This window comes from Elephas maximus, chromosome 9 (genome assembly GCF_024166365.1).
Source record: "Elephas maximus indicus isolate mEleMax1 chromosome 9, mEleMax1 primary haplotype, whole genome shotgun sequence".
NCBI lineage: Eukaryota > Metazoa > Chordata > Mammalia > Proboscidea > Elephantidae > Elephas > Elephas maximus.
Genome location: NC_064827.1, coordinates 65,738,421 through 65,760,744, shown reverse-complemented (window position 1 = coordinate 65,760,744; position 22,324 = coordinate 65,738,421). Strand labels below are relative to the sequence as shown.

Sequence of the window (22,324 nt, the reverse complement as noted above, 5' to 3'; positions counted from 1 at the left end):
TCTGAAAAATGTGGAAGAGTGCTATTATGGAACCCTGATAGAATGAGGGACAGGAAATCAAAATTTGAACCTCAACTCTGTTACTAACTTGCTTTTTGGCACTGGAAAAGACACATCATCATTTTGGGTCACACTTTTTTTGCATTTTAAAAATAGGGCAATATTACTGTTTTAACCACTTTAGAAAGTAACTGTAATCAGATAAAATAATCCTTTAGAAAGTAACTGTATAATCAGATAAAATAATCCTATGAAAAATGCTCAAACATAAAAAACTACACAGCAGAGTTATTTTTGAATTTTATTATTAATGATACAATCTAGAACCCATCTCCCACATCATCAAATAGCTCTTCCATCTCATCGATTAAGTCTCACCTCAACCATCGCCACCCCAGAAAGGACTTTTCTGACCATGCTATCAAAAAAGAGTTTGCATTTTCACTCTAGTTTCTCTCTACTACCCTCCTGTTACTGTTGAGTCGATTCCGATTCACAGTGACACTAGGACAGAGTAGAACTGCCCCACAGGGTTACCAAGGCTATAATCTTTACGAGAGCAGACTGCCACATTTTTCTCCCATGGAGCAGCTGGTGGGTTCAAACCGCAGACTTTTCAGTTAGCGGCCAAGCCACCATGGCTCCTCTCTACCCCATTAGTCAATTTTTGTCTTCATAGAATTATCTTGCTTTTTCGAAGGTTTACTTGATCAACGCATTCTCTCTCAAACGGAATGTTAGCCCAATGAGAGCAGAAACATAGTATGTTTTGTCTGCTGTTGTATCTAAGTTTCCAGTATATAGAAGATAATCAGTAAATATCTGATGAATGAATTAATAAAAATTAGAGCTGCAAGAGTCCCAAGAAATCATCTAAGAAACATTCTTGGTTTTTCAAACAAGGCAACTGAAATTCAGAAGGTCAAGTAATTTGCTAAATGCTGCACAGTTAGTTGGTAGAGATCAAGAATTCTCATTGGCTAATTAAGGCTCATTATATAAACATTGAATCCCTGGTGGTACAGTGGTTAAGAGCCATGGCTGCTAACCAAAAGGTCAGCAGTTCAAATCCACCAGCTGCTCCTTGGAAACCCTCTGGGGGCAGTTCTACTCTGTCCTATAGGGTCGCTATGAGTCAGAACCAACTCAACGGCAACAGGTTTGGCTTTTTTTATATAAACATTGAAAATAAGCAATGTCAAACAGAAATTGGTCTGAGAGAAACATATGTATTGAGCAAAAAGTAAAGCAATGCAATAATAATAAAGCATTAACAATAACGCATATATATATACACACACAGACACACATACACACATACTTACACACGCATATATATGTACATATAGGAGCCCTGGTGGTGCAGTGGTTAAAGCACTCGGCTGCGAACTGAAAAGTTGGCAGTTCGAACTCACCAGTCACTCCATGGGAGAAAGATGTGGCAATCTGCTTCCATAAAGATTTACTGCCTTGCAGAGATGGGATGGGGAAGGAAAAAAAATTATCAAATACATAGAAGACACATGTTAATACTGGTTAATATTCCAATATACAACATGGGAGAAGTCAGCATAATGTGATTATGGCAAGCGAGGACACTGAAAGGAATGCAAGAATAAAGGACAATTACAGTAATTACTACACAGACAATCCTACAGCCTACTTTGGTGAGTAGCATCTGGGATCTTAAACCCTTGCAAGCAGCCATCTAAGTTACAACTATTGGTCTCTTTCCATCTAGAGGAAAGGAGAGTGGAGAAAACCAAAGACTCAAGGGAACAATTAATCCAAAGAAATAATGGACCACATGACTCACAGCCTATACTACCAGAAGAAGTAGATAGTGCCCAGCTACCACTACAGACTGTTTTGACTGGAATCACAACAGAAGGTCCTGGACAGAGTGGGAAAAAAAATGTACAACAAAAAATAAAATTCACAAAAAAGACCAGACTTACTGGTCTGACAGAGACTGGAGGAACCCCCAAGACTATGGCTCTAAGACACCCTTCTGACATGGAACTGAAGCCATTCCGGGAGACCACCTATCAGCCAAACAATAGACAAGCCCATAAAACAAACAATAACACCCGAGAGAAACATGCTCCTTAGAACAATCAATTATATGAGATCCAAAGGGCAACATTTTCCTAAAAGCAAAGATGAGAAGGCAGAAAGGGGTAGAAAATCAAGGCGAAAGGAAACAGGGAACCCAGGGCAGAAATGGGGAGAGTACTGACACATTGTGAGTAATGAAACCAAGGCCATGAAACACTTTATGTACAAACTATTGAATGGGAATCTAATTTGCTCTGTAAACTTTCACCTAATACACACACACACACAAAAGATTTACAGCGTTGGAAACCCTATGCGAGAAGTTCTACTCTGTCCTACAGAGTCGCTACGAGTCAGAATCAACTCAACGGCAATGGGTTTGGGTTGGGTATATATATATATGCATACTTATACATACACATGCATATTTATTCTTCAATCAAGTGAACCAAGAAGACCAGTGGATGCTATGCCTATCAGGGGCCAAGAACTCGAGGATGCCTCAGGGTACCACATAAAAACCAAGCCAGTTTCCCCAATCTGGAATAGCTGGTGGTGACTGAAGTGACTGCAGTGTTGTGTTCTTAGTGGGGTTCCCATTTGGGAAACCAGAGTGCCAAAATTGATCCCTCCCACCCTGACCCCTAATTGGTTTGGCCTGCCTTGAACCATCCTCCTGCCATTGGTTTCAATCCACAGTGTTCTCCATCTCCAAGTTGGTGAGACACACTACTGTGCTCTAAAGAGTAGAAGCCAGGGCAACAGGCAAAGTTGCACTTGGGTGATTTTCTTTCTGTTATGTGATGGTTACGCTATTCTTCAGCCCTTGGACTAGAACTTTATGTTAATTTGAATCTATATATCCTTTGATTTCTATTGTTTAACTGTATTTTGCTTTCACAGAAAAGTGTGTATACATCTTTCCTTCTCCCAACAAGAAAGAAAGAAAAGAAAAAAGGGAGGGAGAGAAAGAAGAAGGGAAAGAGGTAGAAGGGAGGGAAGATAGAGGGAGGAAAGGAGGCAGAAAGAATGAAAGGAGGAAAGAAGGAACGGAAGAAGAAAACAAAGAAAGAAGGAAAAACGGGACAAACCCTGAGAGTTAACCTACAAATTTTGAAAATATCAATCAAAACTACTGCTGGTTTTGATAAGACCTGATAGGGGTCACTGTAACTGTTCACACTCATAAAACCTCTAAGGACTAGTGGTCACTCAGAGGTCATTTCCCAACTAGAAGAGGTATTTGCCTAAATAAGAGTATGAGATTGTAGATTGCATGAAATGGCTGCATATTCTAAAACAGAGTCCAGAGAAGTCCCCTCTACTCCTCGTTGAACTAATGATGGCTGGAAGGACCAGTTATAGGCCACTGATAACCTAGGATATGGTCACTGATGAGCCTAGGATAGGCAACACCCCACTGAGCAATACTCATGTGGGCACAGAGATGTTTAACCCAAAGATGGGAAGGCTCAGAGGGGATACCGTGGAAAATTTCTAACAAAATAAGGGTTGGTCTGAAAACGAAACTGGTTGCCTCAAAAGATACTGAGTTCTTCATTCAATGTTTTCTGTCCAAGGCTTGATCCTGGCTGAAAAGCTATAATCTGGCCACTCCCTACCTCTGCACCTTCTCTCTTCTTGAATGTACTCTCATGGAAGATCCAGGCAGACTGAGATTGTGGCAAATGCTTCCTCCAAATTACTAGCACTTGCTTTTCCTGTGACTAGTCCCCATTTGGAAACCCTGGTGATGTAGCGGTTAAATGTTACAGCTGCTAACCCAAAGGGTCGGCAGTTTGAATCTGCCAGGCGCTCCTTGGAAACTCTGTGGGGCAGTACTACTCTGTCCTATATAGTCACTATAAGTCGGAATCAACTCAGTGGCAACGGGCTTGGTTTTTTGGTTTTAGTCCTCATTTGTCCTTTATCCGTAGTTTAACCAGTTACTCCTCCGGAAAGTCTCTCCAACAATCCACCCTAGAAGGGCTAGTTGGCCATCCCAGTGTCCTCCTATAGCTTCATCTACTTCCCGGATCAAAATTATACCTGCTGTCATAAGTGCATTTGCTAAATAAGTAACTGAGTGATTTGCTACACGCTAAAATAAAAAAAATTTTTCTTATTGTGTTAAATATGTCTATTGTTGTTAGTTGCCACTGAATCGATTTCAACTCATGGCAACCCCACATGTGCAGAGTAGAACTACTTCATAAGGTTTTCAAGGCTGTGACCTTTGGAAGCAGATTGCTAGACCTGTCTTCTAAGGAACCTCTGGGTGGGCTCAAACCCCCAACCTTTAGGCTAGTAGTCAAGTGCTTCACTGTTTGCGCGACCCAGAAAGCCCTCTGTTTGGTGCTATTATTATCTCCATTTTACAGCAAGGAAAAAAGGTTTAAAGAGGTTAAGTCATTGTCTACAGTTTCACAAGTTGCAGAATAAAGAACCAAATTCAGCATAGTTTGATTCTAAAACCACATCCTTTTGTCCAGCTGTGCTGCCCAATTCGTGTCTTCTATGTGGATGCAGATGCTGAGGAGGATTTGTGAGACGGGCTTCTCTGATTCTCTCTGGGATGCCTTGCCATTTTGTGATACTTAGGGCTGAGTCTAATGGGGCTGCAGACCCATCCTGGCTCTCTACTAATTAGCTGAGCGTTGATGAGCAGGACGTGTTATCTCTGAGTCCCAGTTTCCTCTTCCACAAATTGGTGAAATAATGATTATTCTTCCCAGATATCAGAAAGACAAAATGAGATGCTGTATAGTAACTAGTACCACCTCTAGTATGAAAAATAGGTTCTAGAAAGACCAGGGGTCTCCCTTTCGCTATGTGAAGCAATCTATCTCTGCTACCACGTGCCTCAGTTAAACTGCTTGTGCTCAATAACTTGTATTTTGGTTAAAACTTTTTAATTTTTTTTAAGTGCTATCTGAGTTTTTGTTGGCATGTGATCGAGCACACTGGGCCCAGCCTCCGGGCCCACAGTCCATTAGGGAATTTATGAGGCGAGATTGGGGACCTACAGCTCAAGTACTCTGTTCAGACAAAGTACTTACAAAGCCATCAATTTCCTTAACAAAGAGCATTGGCTTAAATGCCCCTTAAAGCAGTGTTATTTACACAGTCATCCACTTTCCTTTGAATTCTCCGCCTGGGGGGTGGCATACCTGCAGTCCTTTCCAGCTACCAGTTAATTAGGCTCCTGAAAAGGAAACTGGAAGCAGATTGAGACTCAGTATTCAAAAGCAGCTCAATGTGGGGTTATCAGAGAGTTTTGGGGGGCAATCTAAATGATTGCCAAAATCAGTGCTTCTACCCACTTCTTCTAAAGTTCGAAAGCATCTGGACTTTGTCAAAGAGTTATAACCATTGTTAGTATCTTCTCTACCTCTATCTCTAAGTTAGAGAAGGAAAGTTACCAACTGAGCCCTCTCTTCATGAAGGTAAAGAAATCCCCATGACAGCAGTAATGGCAAACACCCAGTGCTTACTAGCTCCACGGCACATCAATGTAGTGGTACTGGCATTTTATAGATGAGAAAACTAAAGTCCCCTCCTCTCCCTGCTTTGTTGCAGAACTGGGATTTGAACACAAGCGATCCAGCCTCCGAGTCTGAACAGGAAACCACCAATGCAGCACTGAGTGCACTGTGATACCTTGCCCGAGATGACAGAGCTGTAATTCAAACTGAGGTTTGTCTGACCCTAAAGACCAACATAGTTCTACTACTCTTTGATGCCTGAGAAATAAAACTGGATCTTGCAAAATACATCCTTCAGTCATTCATTTATTCTATGTTTACTAAACCACAAATTGTTTGCCTGGCCCTGGGCTAAGCCCTGGGAAGAATACAGATGAATTCTGCAAGGTCTCAGCACTCCAGAGCTCAGGCACTAGTGAGAGGGGCAAGAAAATGATGTCCGCACAGTATTGCACTAAGGGGTATGAGATGCTGGGAGGGGGACGCAGGGGCTTCCCAGCCCAATCTTACCCAGATTTGAGGAGGTTTTCCTTAGGACGTATTACCTGGGCTGAATTTTAGAGAGGGAAAAAGGGGTGATGAGAAGAACATTCCAGGCAAATCTGGTATCCTTCATGGCTAGCATGCACCTAACATGTGAAAGGCACTCAATAAATATGTGATGAATAGATTCATAAATGAATGAAGGACTACATCATCACAACCCAACGAGGTAAGGAACATTCTCATTTCCAAGATGGGAAACCATGTTCAGGGACCAAGCCTAGAGCTGAGGTCACCTCTGCTTCACTACACTGTCAAGTCCATCCACTTCTCCTCCCACCCTCTCTGTTTAGGCATTCTTTTTGGCAAAAACACAAGGGCAAATGGGAAAGTCAAGGAATTTAAGACCCTCATGCAGCCCTTTCATTGGTAATGAGGCTGAACTCAAGTTATATGTGTGGTTTGGAATCCTGAACTGAGGGATCAGCTCGAGCCAGAGCCTTTCACAGTCCGCCAATGACAGCTGCAAATTTAGTTCAATCTTATGGATAATTTGGGCCGGGTTTCTGACTGGTGTTGAAAGCTACAATCGCTCTGATTTCTCTTCAGGACAGTTTGCCAAGAATACTTTGTTCAGCCCTTGAAGAACATCCCACTCCAGGAGGTTAATCTTCTTGAAACCCTGCTCCTAGCACGCCATATTCCTGCCCAGAAACCACCACCACTTACTTAAATAATCAGACCCTAGCTCTTGCCTGCCTACCCTGCTACCCAACTCTTGTAAATTCCCTGTGGTAGCTTTCTCTGGGACTGGTCTACTCACTGTACCTCAACAGATCCTCATTCTGGACCTCTACAGCAGTAGAATACTGTACTGCACCTGGTCTTATCTGAGCCTGGTTGTACAGGGGGTTTTCACAGTCTAATCAATCCCCTGCCAGGGGAATTTTTCTCCTCCTGAGGTCTCCTCACACCAACCCCTTCATATCATTAATGACCATTGTCTTCTGAAACCCTCCAGTGAAGAGCTTAGCCTTCTACTTCTTGACATTCCCATCTGCATCCTGCCTGGCACGGAGTTTGTATGCAGCAGGTGCTTAATGTAGACAAAAGCTAGGGTGAGATCAGTCATGTCGGTTTCCAGCTGCCTGTGCACAACCACCTTGGCTGCTGCCTGGTGGACAGAGAAGGCGGCCGTGGCTCTAGAGACCATGGGCGGCAGACCTTGGGTGTGGAGTATTTTATCATTCTGTCTGGCAAATTAAAATTGAAAACCCAGTCACTTAAAAATTATTATAATTTCAGATTTGCTCTATGTTAATTTCTCTTTGGTACTTAATTAGTAGTAGCTAAAGGAAAAAAATTTTTTTTTTTTTTTAAGGGAAACTCAGGTTTTAGTTTCTCCCTCTGTTAAGTATTTAATGATCTGTAAACAAACACTTCAGACAGTGTATCTTAAAGAGACCCTGGGATCCTTTTGTTACGTGAAGACCTCTTTTGCACCGTGAATCCTTTCCCCTTCTCATTATCTGTTTGCTGGTAGGCTGTTCAGCTCTTGAGAGTACAGGTTTTAATAGATGGCCTTAATGACTGAGAGGGAGCATAAATTAGTAGTTAAGCCTGAGGGCGTAAGGGCCAGACTTACCCAGCAAGAATCCCTTAGTGGGGGTCTTGGGTAAATTACATAACATCTCTGGGCCTGAATTTCCTCAGTTATAAAGCCAGCACAATATTGCACATACTTCATAGGGTCAATATGATTCATCAAAGGAGTTAATAAAGAAAAAGCATTAAACTGGGTGGGTCAAAAGGTTAAGCTCTGGACTACTAACCAAAAGGTTCAAACCCATCAAAATGTGCCTCAGAAGAAAGGCTTGGTGATCTGTTTCTGAAAAATCAGACCCCAAAAACCCTGGGGAGCACAATTCTCCTCTGACACACATGGGGTCACTGTGAATTAGACTCGACTTGACAGCAACTGGTTCTGGCTCAATGTAAAGGAAGTCCTCCAGTTATACACCTCCTAGTATTTCCATAAGTGGCATTTTCAACAATTATATTACCAGTGCTTCCTTGTTCACTGCTGTTTCCCTCACATTAGCATAGTGGCTTGGCACACAGCGAGCATCAATACATGGGTGCGACGGATGAATGAATGAATGACATAACCCAGCAGACCATTAGCACCATCTTCTGCCTGGGTCTAACTGCAAACACTAGAGAGAGCAGCCAACTTATTCTGCAGGCTCTAACAGTGAGGTTTTCACACAATCCTGATTACCCATCCATCATTTTAAGTACATTACCTCTCTGTCCAAAAAAAAAAAAAAAAAAAGGAGGATACAATTAGGTCTATTTCTCACTTGCTTAATATTTCAATTTCCCCCAGGGCACGCCCTTCAAGTGGAGATCACAGCTTATGAATATTAAATGTCTCTTCCAACCCAATATGGCCCCCAAGAAACAGCAGTCAGGAGCTATGAAAAGGTCCTGACTCCCAGTCCGGGGGCCTTTCCCCCACCCGCAAGCTACCTCAGTCATAACGGCACAGATGCACAGCTAGGCACATATACGTGCAGACGTATTTCTGGTCACTTTAAACTTCACAAAGATACCCTTGTTCTTGGCTACCCAGATTCACCTGCCTTGGACTCTGGCTGCCTTTCAAAGGCAAACATCAAAGTTTGGTCTTGGTTCTTCTCATTCAAATAAGCTCCAAGCTGGTTCCCCAGCCTGACCCCTTCCCTGAGAGTCAGGAAGCCGACCTGGGCTGAGGGCTAGAATTCCTCCCTTCTGGCGTCAGAGGCTGTCCTGTTTCTTTTCATTCCAACTCTGCCTCTCTGTGGGGTAGGCCTCCCGGGTTTCCAAAGGAGGTGGTAAACCCTGGTCTGAGGCGGGATGGCAGGCTTGATCCTAACCGGTGCTGACTCAAGAGTGTTTGAATGGATCCATCAGACCTCCCAGTTGAGGACTTCAGATCTTTGGTCCTGCCTGGCTCGTCAGCCTTCCGCCCCATCGCCTCCTTTTCCTGCTCTTTTGTCCCCTCTGTGACCCCCTTTGACCCTCTGGGTTAAAGGAATTCCTTTCTCCTCCCCAAGTCCTCATTCCTTTTAAAATGCACGGTTTAAAAACAATAACCATCTGGGATTTAAATTCTACAAGTCAGAGCTGAAAGGACTCCGGCAGCTCATCGAACTCACCCCCATCACTTTATAGCTGGGGAAACTGAGAACAAGTTTTGGTCTCTTTGCAAAAGGGCCCACAGCAATTTAGGGGCAGAGCTGAGTTGGGACCCAGTTCAGTACTGTTTTTTGCCAGAGATGTATTGGCAGCCTCAGCGTCACTCACAATTGAGATGTGGAGAAAAAGAAGGAGAAGAGGAAGCACAATAACTGGCATTCACCAGGCCCAGTAACTGCTATGCAAAGACATTGTTTCATTCCTTTTCTAAACAGAGCCGTAGGTGTCATAATTGTGTCCATTTTACAGAAGAGGAGACTGAGATCTAGGGAGGGAATGGGAGATATATGGGATGACCCAGGTTCCTTAGTCTCTAATACCTTGCCACGAACAAGGGGCTTAAGTGTCAAACCCATGCTATGCTAAACACTGTTTGGCTACTATCAATGGACCAAACCATTCCGTTGTTGCCAAGTAGATTCCAACTGATAGCAGACCTATAGGACATAGTAAAACTGCCCTATAGGGTTTCCAAGGAGTGGCTAGTGGATTCGAAATGCCGACCTTTTGGTTAGCAGCCAAGCTCTTAACTATTGCGCCACCAAGCTCCACAATGGAGGATGAGTTAAAAACAAAAATTAATCCCCAAACATAGAATGACCCTACACAGGGGCATGAGTTTTATATGACAGAATATTTATAGGGTGAGAACAACTGAAAGTTGTTGTTTTCATGACTCATGAAAAAAGGCACAGGAAGAACACATACATTCACTTTTATTTCCTATTACAACCCAATGGCACTAAAGCAGATAGAGTGGAAGAGAGAAACACTCCTCTGCTGTCTCAGAACTTTGTCTGGATATTGGACAGAGCATGGTTTTTAGAGGCAGGCAGACAAGGCCTGAAATCCCTTCTCTGGCCTTGCAGGCTGTATGATGGGGTGGGGGCATTCACTTAAACTCTCAGTGCCTCAGTTTCTTCATCAGCAAAATGAGCATAATTATTCTGATGACACAGAGTTGCTGGGAAGATGAATTAAATAATTTATGAAAAGCATTCTCAGTACAGAAGCTGGCACGGTTGGGTGTCTAATGAATGGAATAACTTCATGGCTAAGTGGCCAGACTATGTGGTTCATCCCAACTCTGCTACTGCTAGCTGTGTAACCTTGGGCAAGTTACTTAATCTCTCTGACCTTCAGTGATTTTTTTTCCTTTGTGAAACTGAGACAATAATATCATTTATCTCATAGGGTTTCTGAGAGGATTGGTACAACTTCCGAATGAATAATATCAATAACAAAAATAATAGCAGCAGTACCAAGCATATGTTTAACCATTACATATTATAAATGCTTTACACACAGGAATGAATTGTATCCTCACAACGAATCTAAGAAGTAGAAACAATCACTGACCCATTTTACTGACGAGAAAACTTAGCACAGAGAAAAAGTACCTGAGCAGGTAGTCTAGTTCTAAAATCCCTGTTCTTAACCATGGAGCCCTGGTGGCATAGTGGGTAAGTGCTTGGCTGCCAACCAAAAGGCTGACAGTTTGAGCTCATCAGCCTCTCTTTGGAAACCCTATGGGACAGTTCTACTCTGTCCTATAGGATCACTATGAGTTGGAATCGACTCAATGGCAATGGGTTTGGTTTGGTTTTGATTTACCCATGGTCCCATGTTGCCACTCATCCATCATCACCAATGCCTTCATCACTACCACCAAGTCTACCACTAATATTTTCCTTTCTTCTTTTAAGGGCCTGTCTTGGTGTCCCTGAGTGACACAGTTAAGCCCTCAGCTGCTAACCAAAAGGCTGGTGGTTCGAGTACACACAGAAGCATCTCAGAAGAAAGGTCTGGTGATCTACGTACAAAAATTCAGGTTATGGGTTGAATTGTGTCCCCCTAAAATATGTGTTGTAATTTCTATCCTCTGTGCCTGTGGTTTGAACCCTGGTGGTACAGTAATTAAGAGCCTATTAACCAAAAGGTCGGCAGTTTGAATCCATCAACCATTTCTTAGAAATCCTATGGGGCAGTTTGGACTCCATCCTATAAGGTCGCTATGAGTCAGAATCAACTGTATGGAAATGGGTTTGGTTTTTGGCTTTGCTTGTGGTTCTAATTCCATTTGGGAATAGGTTGTCTTTGTTATGTTAACGAGACAGGATTAGTATAGATGTGTCTTGAGTGAATCCCTTTTCAAATATAAAAGAGATTAAACAAGCCAGCCAGCAAGCAGAGATGGGGCAGAGAGATGCAAAGCCACATGAAGACTGCCCAGGAACAGAAGCTCAGAAGAGACAAGGACCTTCCTCCAAAGCCGACAGAGAGAGAAAGCCTTCTTCTAGAGCTGACACCCTGAATTCGGACTTGTAGCCACCTAACTGTGAGAAAATAAATTTCTGTATGTTAAAGCCATCCACTTGTAGAATTTCTGGTATAGCCGCACTTGGTGCCAGAAGAGTGGAGTGCTGCTCTAACAGATACCTAAATACGCAAAAAGTTTTGGAATTGGGTAATGGGTAGAGGTTGGATAGGTTTTAAGGCGCTTAATAGTAAAAGCCTAGATTGCCTTGAAGTGACTATTAGTTGATTTATGGATGTCAGAGACAATTCTGGTGAAGGCTCAGAAGGGAGTGAGGAGACTTACATAGAAAGCCTCTATCATCTTAGAGAACACATATGGCACCAGCAACAGGATGTTCCTAGAAATGTGGACGTTAAATGTGCTTCTAGTGAGGCTTTAAGAGAAAATGATGAACATGTATTGGACAATGGAGGAAGGGTGATGCTTTTTATGCAGTGACAAGGAACTTGTTTGAATTATGTACAAATGTTTGGTGGAAGGTAGAACTTGCAAGTGATGAACTTGGATATCTGGCTGAGGAGATTTCGAAGCAAGATCTGAAAGGACCTGCATGGTTTCTCCTTGCCGCTTATAGTAAAATGTGAGAGGAAGAAAATGGCCTTAAAAGTAAACTTTAAAATGAAAACCAAACTTAAACGTTTGGAAAATTCTGTTGTACAAACTAAGGACACATGTCCTAGAATGTTCACCAAGAATGTGGCTACACAATCTTTTGTTAAAGAGATTAAGCCTGTGACTGATAGATCTAACCAACTACCACAGCCAAAAAACCATCAGCTTAGACCGAAGGGAACAGAGAAAGAACGAAAGGAGAGAGCACCGTTTGCCTCTTGGAATTCTACATGCAGGAAACAGGTCAAAGGAGCTACATCTGTAGTCCTGCAAGGAGAGAAAAGACCTGAAGTAACTCAGAGGTCAGCAGAACTGCTGGAAGGAACATAGGAAGCAGAGCTGCTTCAGTCTCAAAAAGGTGAGGCCATGGCCTCTGAGGTTTTAAAGGGTGGGGCTGTGGTCTCCTGGATCTCAAAGGTGGGGCCACAACCTCCTAAGTTTCAAAGAATTGGATCTTCATCAATGCAGTTCCAGAGTGTAGGGCTGCATTTAAGGTGTGCCAGGAGATGGAGCCACTGCCCAAAGCAGAGGGGACAAGTCTGTCATGCCCAAGGGGCTGAAGAATGGGGCCTGCCAGGGCTGAGGGGGTGGATTCACCACTCAGATGGACTAGGAGAATGGGGCTGCCCAAAACTAAGGGAGCAGAGTTACCATCCCAGTGGACCTGGAAGGCAGAACTGAGGCCCAGGGCCAAGGGGCCTCTACTCAGAATCCAGAGGGTATTGTCAATGCCCAGATTCCGGAGGGCAGGGCCATTACCTAGATGGTCTCAGAGAAGAGAGGATTATTTTGAAGCCTTGAGAGCTAATGTAAATTGTTCTGCTGGGCCTGGGACTTGCTTGGTGCCTGTTATTCCTTCTTTACTTCCAATTTCTCCCATTTGTAGTGGAAATGTCTACTTTGTGCCTATTCCAGCATTGTACTTTGGAAACAGATAACTTGTAATCTAGGTTTCATAGGTTCACAGATGAACCTTCCTTCTCCTAGAGTTGACACCCTGAAGTTGCCTTCTAGCCTTCTGAACTGTGGGAAAATAGATTTCCATTTGTTAAAGCCAGACACTTGCGGTATTCTTGTTATAGCAGCACTAGATAACTAGGACATTCAGCCTTTGGAAATCCTCTGAAGCACAGTTCTACTCTGATCCACAAGGGGTTGCCACGAGTTGGGAGTCAACTTGACGGCAACTTTTTTTTCCCCCCAAGCCAAGGGAAGCTTTATTTCAAGAAAGTATTTTGGTGAAAGTTACTGTGTTTTCCACAGATGGAGGCCTGAATGAATAAAAGAGTTATATATTTTTTTTAATTTTAATTTTTTTTGTAAGGTGAAAGGTGGATTTTCTATTATGATTTCACATTGTTAGAAAGAAAAATAATAATAAATGCAACTCCCAACAGAGCTCATTCTTCCTCCCTCTTCCACTCCCCCTGCCCCTCCACCAGATGCTGTTTTCCTTTATACTCATTGTTGTTCTAAGGTCTCATCAGAACATCCACTGAGAAGAGGTGGCGATTCATCTTCTTGTTTTCCTTTCTCGCCTTGGCTCAGTGCAGCCTGACAGAGGGGCCACAAGGCACTATGACACTCCCTCCGCCCCCGGCCCCTCCTTGCAGTGACTGGTGGGGCAGCAGATTGACCCCTCCTCCTCCCCTTATCTGCCTCACACGCTTGAGCCAGTAGGGGTGCTAATTGAGTTATTGGCCCTGGGTGGAAGAAAGGGCTCAGGATGCTACCTCAGGAACCAGAGACAAAGTGATGCTGATGGCAGGGAAGTGGGAGAGAGGAGAAGGGTGGGGCGGTAGGGAGGACACAAAGAGAATGCATGCATGTCTGGGAAAGGTAACTTGAGGGTCTGATGTGCTGTTTTCCTAACTATATTTCAACATCAAGCTGGATTTGAATTGTCCAAAGCCTTTAAATATATGTTTGTCAAATCAGGGGTCCCTCAATATCTGAAGAGCAAAGAAGCCTTAGAGCCCTCATCCCAATCACCCCCACTTCACAAAGGAAGAAACTGGGGCTCTGAGATGCTCAGCTACTTGCCGAACACCACAGAGCCCAGAACTCAATGTCCAAACTGCTACCTGGACCCAGATATGCCGAAGAACCCGGAGTGGTAAATCAGAACATAACCCAAGAAGTTCTCCACAGTTTCATCTCCTGTTACGATTAAATGTCATCTCAGAACGTAGCACATTTCCAGCACTGGCTCAAGATATATTACTAAGCATAACCCCCTTTTGGGACATTTCACATTTTGTCTGACTAATTTGACCATTATCTTCCCTCCTTCAGCTTTTATCAGCAGCCTGTCTGCATTTTATGACTCAGTGCTTTAGAAACAGAATTCCCAACGCTGCCGAACAGTGCCTCCAGCCAGTGCCTGTTGGGGGCAGTTATCATCTTACTGATACCACGTTTTCTAACTGAAGCCTCAGGCCTGGGGTATGTTATATTTTTAAAAGGGGGAAAAGGACAAGATAATTTCTGCACTGCTGGGAAATGCGGCCTGCATTGCTTAAGCGGCCTTGTGGGTGGTGTTCATTTTAACAAGAAACTTATTATGTGCTGGGGGATGAGGGCACTGGGGGTGGGAAAGTGGGGAAGGGAAGTCCCAGGGTGTTGCACAATAACACATTGGCACCTTGGGAATACTTCCGGATGTGTGGGCTTCTGAAAAGTGAATGGGATGTCACCATAAATCTGTCACCTACTCTCACACTGATGTTACCAAACCCAGGGAAAATATTAGCCCTTGTGAATGGTCAGTGACCAAAAAGAAAACAAAAAGACATAAAGAAAGAAGAAAAGAAGGAGGGAAGGAAGGAGGGAGGAAAGGGAGAAAGGGAGGGAAGGGAGGGAGGGAAAGGAGGGAGGGAGGGAAAGGAGGAAAGAAGGAAGAAAGGAAGGAAGGGAGGGAGGAAGGCAAGGAGGCAGGGAGGCAGGGAAGCAGGGAGGAAGAGAGGGAGGGAGGGAGAGAGGGAGGGAGGGAGAGAGGGAGGGAGGGGAGGGAAGTAGGGAGGGAGGGAAAGGAGGGAGGCAGGATGGGAGGAAGAAAGGCAGGCAGGCAGGCAGGCAGGCAAACCAGTCACCCAAATGGGGAGGCAGTGTCAGGGTAGAAAAAGTAAGGCTCTCTACTCAGTCTAGAGATGAGATAACACCTCTTAACCCTAGACAAGTTAAAAGATCACAGTAGGTCTTATATCCCTCATCTGGAACCAAGAGGCCTCACATAGGCTCACATTAAACAAAGATGCTTGGCACAGGGCCCACCACTTAGTGGGTATTCATAAATGGTGGCTGTTGCTGATACAACCCCCACCCCACGCGCGCGCAAGCACACATACATACACTGAGAAAAGTAACAGTTAATGTAAATTTATCATGCAAGGAAAGGGCTAAACCAGAATGGCATATAATCCTCACAGTATCTTATGACAATGATTTTTAGTCACGATTATTGAAAACCAACAGAAATTGGTTTTGGCCAATTTAAGCAAAAAACAAAATAGAACTATTCAAAGAATATTGGGTACTTATGGAAGACTCTCTGGGAGGGCTAGAGAGAGGGCTGAATGCCCTGAAGCCAAAATTCAAGCCCACAGTTAGGCCCCAGGACAGAGAACAGCCATTGGTTAGGCCCCAGGATAGAGAACAGCCATCGCTGAGCTATTATTGTTGAGCACAGTCACTTCAGCACTGGTGTAGATGGCTGTCACTGGTACTTTGGCATGGGTTGTGGCCACTTCCTCCATCCTCATCAAAATGATTTCAGCAACATCTCTATTTTGTACCACCACTAGCTTCTGATTCAAAGTCTTGGGTCTGTAGATCTGATTTTCTTTTTTGGTGGGGCGGAGGGGGAGGTGTTCTAGGTCTTGGATCCATACTCTAGCTACAAGAGACACTGGGAAAATGAGATTCTTGGATTTTCAACTTCTATAGTGGAAGCTGGGCTCTGACTCATTAGGATAGATATTTCTTAAATCTAGGAAGACAATTCAGATAGTAAGTATCCAAAAAGATTGGTAAATATCTTCCACAGATAGGTTCTAGGATTTTCACCATTTTCTAGATGAGAACACTGAGGCTTAGCCAAGGCAGCATGTCTAAGCCATGGTATGAACCCAAGCCAGTCTCACTCAAGTCTGTTCTCTTGGCCAATGTCTTGATCCCTGTCTTGACAAATGTAATGACTAGAACAATGTCCACCTCAGCAAAGCCTCCCATGAGCCAACCCCATTTCTCTGACTCATTAAAGCTGGGTCTGCTGGAAGCTGAAGGTTCACTCTCTACTTTTTAGCAGCTCATTTTAGAGGAAGACAATTTTCCAGACTCAATAGCCATGAAATCTGTCCTTCGAATGTAGCCCTGGAAGTTGAGATCTCTAGACTGGCCCCTTTCATCCTGGAATGTTGTGTCTCTATGAATTTCTATAATACCATTCTAAATGGTCAGTGTGAGGCATAGATGAGGTTCTTTCTCTAACACAAAGCCCACTGAATATAGCCAGGTAATAGAGAACCTTCCCTGGACACTGTCCACATCATTGAGAGTTTTGTATTCTATTACACACAATTCATTGCATTAATTATTCTATAGCAGTATGTCCCTCATTTACCCACCAAAGCTCTCCAAGACCAAGATCTGTCTTTTTCGCCCAGTGGTTAAGAGCTCTGCTGCTAACAAAAGTATCGACACTTCATATCTATCAGTCACTACTTGGAAACTCTATCCGGCAGTTCTACTCTGTCCTATACAGTCTCTCTGAGTCGGAATTGACTCAACAGCAATGAGTTTGGTTTTTTGTACCATAGTGGGAGTACCTAGGTGGTGCCAACAGTTAAAGCGCTCGGCTGCTAAAAGAAAAGTTGGTGACTCAAGTCTACCCAGAGACCTGGTGGTCTACTTCCAAAAAAATCAGCCATTGAAAACCCTATGGAGCACAGTTCTACTCTGACACACATGGGGTTGCCATAAATCAGAGTCGACTTAAAGGCAATTGTTAACGTAGTGAACTCTGGAGTCACTGTGGGTTTAAATCTTGGCTCTACCACTTAACTGCTTATCCTTAGCTAACCTCCCTGTCTCAACTTTCTCTTTTGTAAAAGCAGGAAAAAAAAAAAAAGAGAGAGAGAGAGAGAGACTGTTGTGAGAATAATAGTTTATAAATGTGCTTGGCATATAATAGGTGTTCATTGAATATCATCGACAACACCAGAACACTTAGAATCTAGTACAGAATAACAGTATACACAATGGCTCTATGAGAGTTCCAGTCTCATCCTCTTGGTTACTCCCTCCCCTCACTTCTTTCCTCTTAAGTAATTCAGTTCACAAAGTTTGATCTAGTCCAAACCAGTCCTTTACCAGAAGAAAGACCAAAGTATATGAGGGAAGTGAGGTCCAACACAAGCTGGGGCTGAGCTCGCAGTCCAGCGTTATTAACAACAAATCTTCCCAGCTCCCACCACTATATGCTTAAAATTCAGTTCTTTATGATATGAGCCGGAACCGACTTGAAGGCACTGGGTTACTGGGTTTTGGTTTCCTAAGAAATGGTGAACTATGCCATAGTTTTCACCTCCTCTCTGCATCTAGCGCCAAACAACCAAAGCGCCAAACAACCAAAGCACCTAACACTCCAAAGCCATGGGCCAGTAGGTGGCAAATTTTTTCTATAAAGGGCCAGAAAGTAAACATTTAAGGTCTGTGAGCCACACGGAAACCTGGTGGTATAGTGATTAAGGCTGCTAACCAAAAGGTCAGTAGTTTCAATCTACCAGGTGCTCTTTGGAAACTCTATGGGGCAGCTCTACTCTGTCCTATAGGGTTGCTATGAGTCTGAACGGATTCGACAGCAATGGGTTTGGTTTTTTTTTTTTAAGCCATACGGTCTCTGGGTCTCTGTCACAATTAAACTCTGTTGTTGTGGCGTGAAAGCAACCTTAGACCACATACAAACAAATGAGTGTGGTTGTGGTCCAATAAAGTTTTGTTTACGAAAACAAGCAGTGGGCCAGTTTTGGCCTGTGGGCCACAGTCTGTGGACCCCTTCCAGGACAATGAGTTTCTACCTGTAAGAAGCTTCCTTATTTTTGTTTACTGTTGCATAGTTCTGAAGCCACACAGAACATGGGTGTCAGGGCCTTTTCAGGCTCCACATCCCTTTTCAGTTTCCATCCATATTCCACTTTCTTCCCAGAAGCACTTAAGTTAGTGCTTAACTTCCTGCCTTAGTTCTAGTGAAACAGGCAGATATTTTCCAGCATAGTCTAGGAGTGAGGGTGGGTGTCATGAGGATGACAGTAAACACGGGGTTTGGTTCAAGTGGAGCCCATGATTATGAGAAATCTGCACACATATCACCTCGGAAATCACACAAACGAGGGCTCTTAGAGACCACCTAACCCAATCCTTTCAGTTTACAGGAGGTAAAACTGAGGCTCAGACTAGGGAAGCCACTTGGCCAACTATACACTGCAAGTTCGCAGTAAAGCTGGGATGAGAGCTTGGTTTTCTTTATTTTAGCCCAAGGCTCTTTCCGCCATATCATAGACTAATATCAAGCTTTTACTATGAATCACACTCAAATCAGTAGAAGAGAAAAAAATCTTCTGCCTTTTAAAAACCCAAGGCCCTGCCTGGAAACTCCCTTGCCCTTAGCATCTCTATGTCCTGTCTCCCTTTCTTCCAACCACACTCGTTCACTGAACACCCCTATTGTGTTGCTCAGTCCTTGCTTGGTGCCAAGCCAGACAGCAGGTGCTCAGTATGTGTGTAGTGAGGACTCAAAGGTAAACATGCACAGCCTTAACTCTCACGGAGCTCATGATCTACCAGGAGAAGGGTCTAAACAGACCTGTGTAATGCACTGCAGATGTGAGGACGTGAGGACTCCTTCTCCCCTTTAGTCCTCCTAGAAAATCGTCTTCCAGGGAGAAATCTTCCCGCCGATGTTTTCATCCCCATTTCCCCTCTGTAGCTGCCCCCTCCCTCTTCAGATAGAGCACCTCTGTCTTTTGTACTTGCAAATGAATTTTGATTAGTTTTCACCTCCAGCCCAGGGGATTAGCTGAGGGACCTTTGATCTTCAGGTATCGATTTGCATCTTAAAGGAAGTATGATCTCATCTGGACCAGCTCAAAATTCCACCCCTGCCCCCAGCCCCTGTCTGTTTACCAGCCCCAGGCTGGCCCAGGCCTCCCAAGTGGGGCTGAAACAACAAGATCAGCCAGACTCGGAGAGAAGGCAGGGGAAAAACAAATCTCACATCTGACTCGCTAAAGGTGGGAAAAAGGACATTTGCTTTCTAAACACAGGCTAGTCTGTTAGTCCTCCTTCCTCAATCAAAAAGACTGTCCAAGATTCTGAGTCTGCAGAGGGGACCACGGAGCTGGGTTCCTGGTCCTAGACAGAGGTTACATGGCAAAAGGGACTGAGAAACAGACAAAATCAGGTTCAAGTTGTGCTTCTTTCTTCCATCACTTCTGACCTGTGTGACTCAGAACAAGTTTTATAATCTCTCTGGCTTTTGATTTTTTCATCTGTAAAGTAAGAATAAAAGCCTTAAAAATCTATGCTAATATTCATCCTGGATAGATGGTGCTGAAGGACAGAATGATGGAGGTAAAATGAAGCTTGAGTTACCTGTCATCACCTTCATTTGTGAGAATATAAGTTCCATGACGGCACGGTAATCGTCTTTTTTTTTTTTTACATTATTATATTCCCTGGTATCTAAAATAGTGCCTGGTACATAGGAGGCCCTCAATAAATATTTGTGGTATAAAGGAATGAATCATTCAGCCATAATTATTATGACTGTGGAGTTCCTGGGTGGTTCAATGGATACCGTGCTCAGCTGCTAACAGGTTGGTGGTGAGTCCACCCAGAAGTGTCTCAGAAGAAAGGCCTGACAATCTACTTCTGAAAAAATCACCCATTGAAAATTCTACGCAGCACAGTTCAACTCTGACACACATGGGGTCACCATGAGTAGGAATCAATTCAAGGGCAACCGGTTATTGTTACTGTAATTGATGAACTATTCTGTGCTATCCACTTCTCCAGGCAGACCCAGAGAAATGACGAAGACTTACCAATGCAATTGAAGGAAACTTCCTGCAGGCAGAAAAGGGAGCAACCATCACCATTGAGCTTATTCATGTCATCGCATTCTTCACCTTGGTCTCTGCAAAATGGATACAGAAGAAAAATATGTCAAATCTGTTTCAAAACCATAGCTGGAACTGGAAAAGTCCCTCACTGTGCCAGGAGCCTTCTCTGAGACCTGGGGCAAATCCCTTTCCCTGTCTGAATCTCTGTTCATTCATCTTCAAACTGAGATTCACACAAGGTATAGACTATAAAATATTATTACATTTGTCTTATTTTGTTTTACTGATGACAACACAATTAGATGGGATTAAGAAATGAATGAATGAATAAACAAATGAATAGACCTTGCTCCCCTAATGTCTAGGAAATCTCACTGCCATTTTGGTATTTCTGATTTTAAAATGGTCAGTCTGAAGACTATTTCGGAGATTCTATAAATGCTGGCTCTTCACTACTCCCCGCCTTTCCAATCTACTCCCTACTGCCTCAACACACTTAAAGGTGAGGATTTTTCCATCCACACCCTCAGGTTTAGTCATCTTTTTGTGGGAAATTTTGCTTCTCTGTTGGGTGTGTCATTTCATGGTGTCAAGAACTCCAAGGCCTTTGGGACTATGCTACTAAGAAATAAAAATGCCCTCTCTTGTTTTTGTTGGAATTATTTCCATTGCCTAAGGATGATTTATGCTGGGGTTGGGATGGGCAGATAATGAGTGATGTGCTCTGAATTGGACCTAGGAGAGAAAGGAGGAGCAATAACTGGACGTAGTGCTACTTTTGGGAAAATTCTCATTCTTTCAGAAACAGAAAATCATGCTCCAGACTAGCTGTGTAATCTTGGGCAAGTTCCTTGGTCTATCTGAACTGTCCAATATAGTAACCGCTAGCTACACTGGTTATTTAAATTTAAACAAATTAAAGTGAAATATGAAATATAACTAAAAATTCAGTTCCTCAGCCACACTGCCACATTTCAAGTGCTCAGTAGCCCCATATGACTAGTGGCTTATTGTATTGTGCAGCACAGAATACATTTCCATCACTGCAGAAAAATCCATTGGACAGTGCCATTCTGTATACTGAGCCTCAATTTTCTCACCTGTTAAAATGGAGACAATCATATCTACTCCTTAGAGTTGGTGTGAGAATGGTATGTAACTTAAAGTGTGTGGTGCAGTGTGTGGCACATAGTCGATGCTCAGGGAATCACAGTTCCCATTCTCGCTTGGACCTGGGAGGTCCCCACAGAGCGTGTGGCAGCTGTCCCTACTTCTCTGGAGACCAGCTGGTACCTGTCACGGCATAGACGAGGCCTCAGACTTATCCTTTCACCCAGGCAATTAGCACACAGAGGAATGTTTGTTGCTTTTGGGAGGTGTCAGAGTAGCCTTCCAATCACTCCTTAAGATGACTAGGACATTGCACTGACCTCCAAAGAGCCATCCAAGTTCTCCCCTGTCAGCAAACCCATGAGCAAAGAAGCCCATTTTCTAAGGTGGGCCCAGTGAATACTGCAGCCAGGAGATTGGTGATGGTCTTGTGCTTTTTAGATATTTCATGGAATTTATGGGGAAAATTCTTTTTTTTGTTTTTAACCTGGGCTAGGGTCACCATAAATATCTTCTAGGCATGACCAATCTAATATTAGATAGGGAGGTTCTGAGAAACCTTCTTTGACCTCACAGGCTGGAGTGGGTGGCTGTTCTCTGTGTCCGTAGATAATACGCACCATCTATCATGGTGCCTGTCAAACTGCGTGTTACTTGAGAGTCCCCCACACTAGGTTGTGAGATGCCACAGGCAGTGACAGAGTCTTCATCATCCTAGCACCCTAGTGCCTGGCCCGGGGGCTGGGGCACTGCAGATACCACACAGCAGCCACTTCTTCCCTGGTTAGTTTTGTAGGCTTGTCAAGTCAAATGGCAAGGCAATGGTGAGTCCAGATGAGAACGTGGACCCTGGGTTCGCATCTTGGTTCTACTACTTTCTGAGTGTATAAGCTTAA

General features: G+C 43.7%; 1 protein-coding gene across 1 annotated transcript in view; it reads right to left on the bottom strand.

Annotated features, from left to right (window-relative positions):
- Positions 1–22,324, bottom strand: part of PAPPA (pappalysin 1) — a 279,871-nt gene that overhangs the window by 122,597 nt on the left and 134,950 nt on the right. Inside the window, exon 9 of the mRNA XM_049897266.1 lies at positions 20,301–20,392. Within this exon, the coding sequence (XP_049753223.1) occupies positions 20,301–20,392 (92 nt within the window). The remainder of the gene's footprint in view (positions 1–20,300; positions 20,393–22,324) is intronic.